We start from the raw sequence: 11016 nt of genomic DNA, 5'->3' as shown, positions 1-11016 counted from the left end.
CACTGTAACCTTCCTATTCTCTCTGTCTGAATACAAGATCTTTCATTACATCCATGGCTGCCCTGTGTTCTGAGTCTGGTTTTTCCTTATTGCCTCGTTATACAAGTATCTGGTACTTTGTGTGGGTCCTAGGGAGAAAACAACTCTATTAATTGGTCCATCGAGCCAGGATATGGTTGAAGTATGGTGGACGGGGGGAACTGAGCTATTGACCGGAACTATACGGTCAGACTCTCTTCCCCAGGCAGACCATATTTTAATACGTATCAAACGAACCGGCCTTGGGTGTAAAGATTTATCACTTCTATTCAGATGAAGGTTATCTTTGAACAGTATCACAATTTTTTATTTAATTTTTTGTTTTGGACCCGGACGCGATCGCTGGACCTTTGGACTTGCCCTTTGACCCTCGACATGTCTCAAATTCCACATGGTCCAGCCATCGGGGTCGGGATCCCTGAATCATCGATTTGATGAGTATATCTTTTTATTTTATTTTACCATGGTCCAGTGATTGGGATCTCCATGTAACCTCTCCCTGTGAACCTTGATCTGATGAGTATACCTTTTTATTTATTTTTATTTTTATTGTCTTTACCGAACCATTTGTCTCATAGTTATCAGCCTGTTTTTAAATTACTGTTTAACACAGCTCCGCTAGGGAGTCAGTCAAGTAAAAATGTTTTATCACCTTATATTCCTGGAAAGACATTCCTGAATGTCTCATAAATTGTCTCTATCTAGAATACATTGGTCATTGATGTCGGTCCTTATTTCTTTTTCGGTTCTCTAAACTTCAGAATGAAGCGCAACATTCTAATGTATTTTTATCTATTTCTCGTTTTTGAAAAACTGATTTTCCGACTATCTCTGAATAATCCACAAGTATGGCCCTTTTTAGCCAACCTGTTGAATGATTGTACTGTTTATAATCCGCAAAAGTTTGTTTGTTGAAAGGTTATATCTGTTAAGGCACAGCCGATTATCAGCCTGTGTTATACCTTTGGTTTTTTTTCTATCATTGTCTCCGACCGGGGCAATGGATGAGGAAAACTATCTTTTATCTGTGACCGCGTTTTTTGACCATACAACCCCTCCATCCACCAATTATTCATCCCTAAATACTCCACTGAGAGGGACGTGTAGGGGCCTGATTTGTGTCCCCCACCAATTATGTATCCCTAAATACTCAACTGAGAGGGCTTTGTTCTAATTCATTCAACCATTAAATATAATTTAAGCCTTAATAATAAGTTTTAAATTATTTTTAATATTTTTTATTTAATTTAAACTAATAAGTAATACTGAACCCAGTCAGTATAAAATCTTTTTGATTCCAAAATTAGTTTGTTGCTGAAAGATATCTATGTTCGGTATGTCGGTATGTCTGTATGTATTAATGAACGAATGTTTTTTTTCTCTCTCTCTCTCTCTCTCTCTGTGGGTCCGCCAGTGCTGTCTTCCACGGTGTGTGTGTGTGTCCGAGCGGGCGAGGGAGCTAAGGAGTGAAAGTTTCTCTGTTTATCTTTTTCTCCCTTCTTCTATCTGTGTATGAGCGATTCCGCTATGCAGGCATGCGTGAATGTGTTTGAATGCGTTTGTCTGTCTCGCTCGTTCTCTAACGATTTTAGTCCAAATTTCATTCATTCTCCAGTCAGTTAGAACAAAGTAAAAATTTTCTTTTAAAAGTTTTGAAAGTATTTTATCATTTTACTTTAAGATTTTTTTTTGAGCTTGTAGATTTAATTCTGCACTTATCTCATTTCAATATACTCTTCAGAACAAAGATGTTTATTCCTTATCTTTTCATTGTTATAGTTTTTTATTTATTAAAATTTTTAGCACTGCCATGAGCTTAAATGGCTTTATGATACTGTTCAACCTAGAAAGGTGGTTTTGGTGTCTAAAACTAGGTTTTAGGGTTCAAGAAATATGGCTGAATCAGTGAAATTACCATCAGTTAATTATTTATTGCCAAATCAAAGATGGTGTCCATCCCACAAAATATTGCAGTTGTGTGAGGGAATCTGTGAACTTATGGTGATTCATATGGGGACCTGGGGGGGGGGGGGGGGGCGGGGGCGTTCATAGGTGTAGAATCTATTTCTACTGTTATATTTTCACTTGCTGGTCAGTCTTTGGCCTATGTGCTAAAGGTCAGGTCAAGGTCTCTCTCGCACCTTATCGTCCAACCAGGTGTCCAAGCAGGCAGCAGATATGGTCACTGGACATGTACAGTATAGGCCCTATTCACCTCACAATTGACATGGAGCCGTTTGTTGACACCTTACAGGTATGGAATCAGCCAGAAAAGCTCTATAATGTAATTGTGCATCCCGGTGGGATGCATGTTATACAGTCATTCTTCAGCTGCATTACAAAACTGATGCAAGGTTCAGCACTGGAAGTGGAAATGCATGTGGTTGCAGAACATGACAGGCAAGTTCAGTGGTCAGTCCTGAGTCAGCAGCACTCTTGAAGTAGCCTGCTGCAACCCTCCTGATTTCGTGTATAAAGGGGCGTGTGTATAGAGCCGGCGAGAGACGGCGCCTGATCCCATTGGTTCACCGATCTGTCCGTCAACCCCCGCCCCGTTAACACAACATTACGAGCGACGCCCACTGCACTCTGGTTGGTTGGGAAATGAAACACTTCCTCATACCCAGTACAGGCTATAGTTGGGCCAGGCTTTTATTTTTTAGCAAAACTAAGCAATAAAAGCCTGGAGATCGAGGCTACTCTTGAAGTGGTTTCTCTCAACTTGGCCAAAGACATTTGAACAGATACAGCAGTAGCCTACCTGGACACTGCGCATTTCCATCCTACTGGCTGACAGTGGGTAGACAACTTCTTCCTACACTTCACATCCACCAGTTTGAATGTGCAGGGAGACACATTGACATTAACTTCACCTTTTCTCTCATGAAGCACATGACTGAAGCACTTCTTCCGTGCTGGCCATGTGCAGTGTGCTTGATATCTAACCCAGTGCCTGCCGAAGATGCATGTGCTCCATGCCATAGAGGCTAAGCTAGACCTTGTCTGTCAGCACCATGATGGATTCTGGATCACTGTCTCTGCTCACCAGTCTGGGGAGCAGACTGCCATAACGATCAGGAAAGATGCTGTCATGATGCATGTGAGTGGAGTGGACTGAAGCCTTCCCCAAAATGTGCAGAAACAGTAGAGGGAGAGTTGAAGCACTGGTGTGTCTTGGTCATAAAATATTGGGGTGTATCCTCACACACAGAAAGATCACCCATATGAGATGTCATCATGAAGAGTAAGAACATTAAGCAGAAGCCGTTGAGCATGTTGTACACCTTCAGTGCTGACGATAGATACTGCATTTAGTCATGATGAGGCAGACATCACCATGATTTCCTATATCCCTGATGCAGCCATCTCTGGAAAGGGTGTGATACACATGCTCAGTGATTTAACTGATGTTCTTGTCCTGTTGGTGTATTGGGGTGTATCAGGTGGACCTACAGTGTAAAGTACAGATGGAGCATTGTGATGGGACAGTCTTATATGTATGGCAAAGGCAAGATCAGAGCACACACCACTTTGCTGGCAGGGAACTTCCCAGGCTACCTTAATGTGCTGGGTGAGGTGGGTGCCACAAGTCAATGGCCCTTCCTCCAACACCGACCAACCTGTTGCACCACATGTGGGCTCATTTACAAGTGATGTTGTGGAAAGTGGCAGACCACCAAGCTCCACCTGACAAGTCGTTTGATGTCACAAAATTTGGATGGGAGATCCAGGATATTCCTGTTCCTGTCATTGCTAAGGGTGACCCAGCACCGTCAGAGCTATGTGACATGGTGCCATATCAATTTAGGGCACAGAGAGTGAGAAGCATAGATATATATAAAGGCTAGATGGCTCAAGGGGGCGTCGCAAGCGTAGCTCAACCGCGGCCATCTTGCAACAGTCATTCATAACATTATGTCTATGGTGCATGTACTTTTGAAATAACGGTTTGGTGTTTTGTAAACACCAAAGATGTAGTTATGATACTGCATACTTATAATTATAATCATGTTTTTTTTTTATAACATTAAGTATGCAGTATCATAAATAAAAAAAATCGGATGAAAATTGAGCACGCTATGGTTATTTCAAAGTATATGCACCATAGACATAATGTTATGAATGACCGTCCCAAGATGGCCGCCATGTGGCAACGTTGTACTCCATTGGCCAGCAGCGCGGGTGAGTCATCTAGCCTTTATACAGTATATATCTATGGTGAGAAGTACATCACTGATGTATTGTAACTGCTCTGGTGAAGATGGTTACTGATGATATGTTCATGCTACAGATGAGGAGTGATGTCAATAAGGAGGATACTTGTAAGGATGAGGTAGAACAGGATGTGGGTTGGAGAATACAGATGTAGTTGCAAAAGATACATATTTGCCATTAGATTATATCATTTTACATTCAGGTTATTATGAATACCAGCTCTTGTGACATGTTAATGACACTTTTCACAAAACAAATTGAATTAAAGTTCATCAAGTTGTTTCCATTTGTTGTTCTCCCAGAGGTCAAATTTAACCTTGACCTGACATTTGACATGATTGACCTGATATTAAAAAAATAACAACAGGAATGGATTCTACACACACAAACCCTAAAAAAGAGGTATTACACAGAGATATTCTAAGACAAGCGGATTACAAGTTAAAAATTGCCAGGCGTGTGTTTAGTGGCCATTTTGGATATTTTCTTACACACTTGCACTATATTCTGTTTATTGAATTTCATAATACATTTCCTTAGAATCTATGTATGTAAACATGGTTTTAAATCTTTAGGTAATTTACAAAGGAACCCTTTGTGTTCCATCTTTCATTAAAACCGAAGTACATCTTATGTCACATATAGTCACTATGTTGTCACTGTCTGCCTGTAATAGAAAAATATTCTAGATATGCTAATTTTAACAACCTTTCTGAACAATATATAGTCTGAGCTTTATCCCAACCATTTTTCAGAGAGAGAGGGTCAATAATAAGAGAGAACCATCAGTTTGAAGTAGAATGCTTCATTCGGATTTTGAAAACTGTGTTTTGGCTTGTGGTTATAAAAGGAGTGATAACACACAGATAGCTACCACCGATGCAAGGCTATCACATTTTTCCTAGCTCTAGGGGTGTATACCTACCCAAAAATCACTATGAGAATTATTCCCCCCCAGATGGTACTGATGACCCCATATTTGGGGTCCTGGCTCACGGACTATAACCCCTCGAAACGTCTTATTTATCTGGTTGCTTATTTCTCTCATAAAACCTGGCAACACTGCTGGCCATATGGCCATGGCATTCATGGCTCCCTGAGCATCTGTGAGTTATATAAACAGCTGGTTTAAACCTTAAACCCTGTATTTTCTTTAGACTTGAGATGAAATGGTGTGGTTTGCACAAACCAGGTGTTAGAAACTCATTAATATGTGATTGCTGCAGTGGCTTAATTCACTACAATCCATGTACATGTAAACCCAATGGTTTAACTTTTTAGCTCAAGACCCAAAGGAGAAATCAGCTGTTTGCCCGGGACCAAAACTATAGTGAAAATAGCAGATCTACAAGCTCACAACGCGATTTAGGGAATTTCTTAGATTTGTTTTTAAATTGTATTCATGCAAATCTTTTTTGAAACATTTTTTAATTTGCTTTTAAAAATGTGTGATTTGTTTTTGGAGGAAATCTTTAGAAAACTTTTAAAACAATAATAATGAATGGCAAAATGTATAGGGAACAAGAAACAAAGGGATATTTACTCTTGACCCACGAAAATGGATCCTCGACCACTAATGGGTCCTAACCCACTGTTTGGGAAACAGTGCTCTAACCAATCACTGAGCATTTCACCAAGCATGCCTCCTCACAAGGGTGGTTTGAAATGGAACCACACTTTGTGTGACTGCAGTTCCATTCAACATATTTTCCAATGTGGGTCAGCTGCTGTTTGTTTTCACTCGTGAATGGATCTTCAAAATGTTTACCTTTCAAAAGTATGGTAAGATGCCTTATCTACTCTATTTAAATTTGGCTATTCAAAAATAGCAGCTGTACAAGCTCTGCGAGTTTGCACAGCTGCTATTTTTGCATTTTTTGAAAAATCGTGAAAGTGTCTGAAAATGTTTGAATAATTTTGATATTTTCAACACAAATCTTCTCTATGGGGGTCCCTGGCACAAAACATTTTCTGATGGCCGTCCGCGGCCACATATATATCAATCTGGGGGTCCTTGACACAAAAAAAATTGAGAACCATTGATTTACAAGGCACTTATTTGGCCTCAGGTCTTAATGGGTTAAAGGGATAGTTCACCCAAAAACGTGCTTTTTTTCTATCGATTAGTCATCCCATGGAGACTTAAATTCGATTTTTTTTTTTGTCGCATTCCTAAGCCAATAATTTGATGACTAGCCTTTGTGTCTCCTACCGGAACCGCAAATCAAATTATTTGCTTAGGAATGCTCAAAAACTAAAAAATATCCATGAATTCAAATCTCCATAGAAAAAAAGTCATTTTGGGGGTGAACTATCCCTTTAATGTAGATGTGACAACCATGCAGGTCATTTCTGCTCATGTTTTGGTTACTTAGGCTTGTTTTTTCTTGACCACAATGTTTTACAAAAAAAAAGAAAAACTTAGATAGCATGTTATTTAGATAGGTGCTAGGTTCAATGTCTACCTGGTATCCGATAGTTTTGGTTTATACCTGTGATCCTAGTCTACTGAGGCACTACAGACTACACTGTCTCTCTGCATTTGATGCATGTGTTTACCTTGCTTATTGTCACTCTGGATAAGAGCGTTTGCTAAATGCCTAAATTGTAAATCGTAACATAACTGAGGACAGATGTTACACTAAACAGCAAGTTACATGTTTGCGGCTCTAGATTTTATTAGGCCTACCTGTTATCACATCACATTGTAAGTGTTTATAAAACCAATTATTTCAAACCATAGGTTATGTGTTTTAGCTCCTTATATTGCAATGTATGTTGGTTTATATATGTTGTTTTAAATAGTTCTGGTGGTTTAACCACATGAACCCTAGTGTACCTATTCTAGGCAGGTCAAAATGGGCAAACATTCAGCGAACAAATTGCAGATCTACAAGCTCAAAATGCATCGCAAGTTAACACCACATGTCGTGAGACATGTATAGCTCGGCTATTTTCGGCAGAGAGATTTGGTGTGAAGGGGGAAAAACAAGCAGGCCAAGTATAGACCCCTGGGGGACTCCGACTCCGGTCAAAGCTCACCGAGGTTCAGGAGGTACAGCTGTCGGTTGGGAATTGAAAGGTTTCCGGTTTGATCCCTGGCTCCCCCTGGGTTATTCTTGAAGTGTCTTTGAGCAAAAAGTTTGAGAACCACAGGACAAGATTTTATATTTTAATATTCTAAGAGCCATTATCTCATCATGTTCATTTGTACTGATGAGGTCAATATGCTTCACATTATGGCCCGTTGTGAGCTCCTAGATCGTTGATTGTTTTCAAATAGCCAACGTATAAAATAAGGCTAAAGGTATTACATGTTGATGCTATTTTGCTGGGGACCCCATGGAAACACAAAAGATATATAGATATTTTAGCTATTTAATTTTTTATTAGAATCCTGAAAGCTAACAGTTTTGGACGTAATGAGGTTTCCCACTGAATAATGCAAAGAGCCTCCTTCAAAATTTTCCAAAATCCAAAATTTGCTCCCAGTATAGCCTTCTAGAGCAGTGGTTTTCAAAGTGGGGTCCAGGCACCCCCAGGGGCCCTTGAGAGGGTTCCAGGGGACCCCATGGGTCTAAGTCTTAGACCCTAAATAGCAGACCTACAACTTCAAGCTCACAACGTGTCACAGCGTGATGCGTTGTGAGCTTGTAGATCTGCTATTTTTGGCCAATGTTCCCCCCAGAATAGGGATTCAAGTGGTTAAACGGCAGTGGTTAAACGGCGAGTATAAAGTCATTTTCAATCTGTCCTAGTGGAAACGGATATTCTCTCCAGTTTTCCTACAGTGACATCCTTGTATCTTTATTTACATTCCGTAAAGGATGTCTCGGAGTCGGAAGGAGAGTTGCAAGAGGAAGGACCACACCCCCATAATAATGCACATGTAGTATACAGTACATTCACAAGCTGCGGTGACAGGTTCACTGAGCTGCTGTGTGTTTGTCTGCTGTGAAGACAAGAGGTGTTCAGCTCTGTTCCTCAACTCATCTGCTGCATTAAGGTAGGCTTATTTATGGTAGGATTTTGACTGGCTGTATACATTATATCACGCGCACACACACACACACACACACACACACACACACACACACACACACACACACACACACACACACACACACACACACACACACACACACACACACACACACACACACACACACACACACACACACACACACACACACACGTTTGTACTTATTATACTTGTGAAGACATCAACATTTTTGGACTGCAATCACTGAAAGTTGCTGAAATAATTGCCGAAAAATAGCAGATCTTTGTGATCGGCAATTCTTCGGTGGGTGACATTGCCAGACAATACTGTACGTATGACAAAGTGAAAAGTCTAATCCTAACCCCTAAACCTAAATACCAAATCCTAACCTCAACCTGAATCTTGCTCTAATTGTTTATTATAATCTTTAATCATATATATATATATATCTTTTACCATAAAACAACAAATTTTCTTCTTAGGACCAGGAAAATGGTCCTCACAGACGTCTATTTCTCAAATTCTACTATATTTCCTGGGGATGTTTGGTCCTTACATTTTAACTTTGTTTCACACTGAACTCAGTGTCACTAAGTGTCACATTTCAGGTTGTAAAGATTGAGTTTAGAGAGCAGAATGACTTGTTTTCTGGCTCCTGACCTATGAGGTGCTGTGAGCTTGTAGATCTGCTATTTTCGGTGAAGTGATTTGGTCCATTAGCAGACCTAGCATAGAGCCCTGGGGGACTCCAGTCAACTAACTGTGTAGGATTTACAGTAAGTTGTTAAAGAATGTCTTCATTCCACTCTGACCTCGCCTTCATGACAAGGTTATTATAGTTTTGCTTTTGCTTTTTAAATGGCTTTACATTTGTCTTACAGCTGTGAAATGTTTGATTCTGTGTAAAATGTTTTTTTTTAATATTTAATAATGAAATATTATTTAATAAATAGCCTGCCCTTTTTTGTGGTTTTCAATTAGTTTTTTTGACACAGAATCAAACGTTTTATGGTCATGATTCACCAGGAGCCTGGATGTCTTGGTTTCAGGCTTTAAACAATTTATAGAGATTAGAGATTTGGAAATCTCTATGGGAAAAAAGCTATGCCCTATAGAGGAGGCTTCGCTGAAACATCTGTTGTCAATTTGTTCTTTGCTATCATAAGTTTAAAGTTATTCTCAGTCTTTCTTGAGTGCAGTGTGTGGTAGTGGACCTCATAAGGGCTTGGTCTCCCTGATAGAGACACAAAGACCTGAGGCCGATTCTACAAATGCCTTCTAAATCAGTAGTTCTCAAAAAAAAATGTGCCAGGGACCCTCAGAAGAGAAGATTTATGTTGGTGTTTTGTCTGATCATAGTTTGTGCTTTGTAGATGGGGCAGTTTGCTGGTCGTACACAAGAGGAGGAGCCCCGGGCCAACCGAAAGTCTGGCCTCCAAAGCTACATGGACGGCGGACGGTCCACTCTGATCTCCAGCCTCTCCACATGCATCGTGTTCCCCGTCAACAAGACCATCTTCCGCCAGCAGCTCCACAACACGGCCGTTCTCCAGGCAATGGGACAGCTGTACAAAGAGGGGCCCAGGAAGCTGTACAGAGGGGTCACGCCACCTATACTGATGAAGACGCTGCAGGGGACGCTGCTTTTTGGCGTCCAGGACCATCTCCTCCGCCGGCTCTCCGCTTCACCCATCGCCATCCCCCCTGATGCTCGCCCGGCGCTGGCAGGATTGGGCGCAGGCGTGGTGGAGGCTCTGGTCTTGGCACCGTTCGAGCGCGTCCAGAACGTGCTGCAGAACAGCCAGAACGACCGCCGTCTGCCCACGCAGAGGAGTGTATTGGTGAAGCTGAGCTCCGAGAGCCTGGCCTCGGGGTTCTACAGAGCCTTTCTGCCCATAGCGGCCCGCAACGCCCTAGGGAGCTGTCTCTTCTTCGGCCTGAAGGACCGGCCGCTCGCGCTCGCGGAGGCACAGGGGCTCCCCCCAGCCGTCGCTTCCTTTGTGTCTGGCACGCTGACCTCCGTACCCGTCAGCCTGGCTGGGTATCCGCTCTCCGTGCTGGTGGCTAACATGCAGGCCCAGCCGGACGGGCAGACGGCAGGAGTGCGGGCCTGTTGGAGGAAGTTGTGGGAGTCTCGGCAGCGGCGCGTGGCCCGGCTGTACCGCGGCAGCTCGCTGGTTATTCTGCACTCGTGTGTCACGTGGGGAGTCACCAATGCCATCTATGAGCACCTGCGGCGGCGTGGAGGCTGACACGCTTGTGTTGGACGACACCCGGTGTCGTATCCAGAGAGGGTGACAGAAACATACAGTGGGGAGGGGGGCGTTCATTTAATTGGCCAATCACAAGAGGAAAAAGTCATACCAGGTAGGAAGATGCCTTGTCGCATTGTATTTGGATTAGGTGGAAACCTTTTTGAGGCTTGTTTGAGGCTCCGCACCCTTAGCCAAAAGTACACCCTGCGTATGTCACTGATCACATGACCTCAATCAATTATCCAGTTCTAGGCAACATAGAGGGGGGGGGACTTTTTTCTTATTTCCACACAACAGCTCTAAGGTGTATTAAAGACATAGTTCAATGTTGAAAATGAGTGGTCTTCCCCTTTAACCCCTATAGTTGACCGGATTCCCAAAGGCTCTATACTAGGCTGCAGTTAGACTGCTGAACAAGGCATGATCACTGCCTGTCATCATGGACTTGGACTTTTGGTCATGGCCTTTTGCTCTTCCTCATGGACCTACCTGTGGATTATACCA

At 42.1% G+C, this 11016-nt stretch overlaps 1 protein-coding gene across 1 annotated transcript; it reads left to right on the top strand.

Annotated features, from left to right (window-relative positions):
* Positions 1-9630: 9630 nt before the first annotated feature.
* LOC308074854 (solute carrier family 25 member 53-like) lies at positions 9631-10509 on the top strand (the record flags this gene model as incomplete). The annotated part of the gene is made up of 1 exon (XM_080414351.1): positions 9631-10509. One exon carries the CDS (start codon positions 9631-9633, stop codon positions 10507-10509), a length of 879 nt encoding a protein of 292 aa, XP_080270477.1.
* Between the last annotated feature and the right edge of the window lie 507 nt (positions 10510-11016).

Source organism: Gymnoscopelus braueri (assembly GCF_963280865.1).
Source record: "Gymnoscopelus braueri genome assembly, chromosome: 19".
Classification (NCBI taxonomy): domain Eukaryota; kingdom Metazoa; phylum Chordata; class Actinopteri; order Myctophiformes; family Myctophidae; genus Gymnoscopelus; species Gymnoscopelus braueri.
The sequence above is the reverse complement of the archived record's forward strand: the minus strand, read 5'-3'. Positions and strand labels throughout refer to the sequence as shown.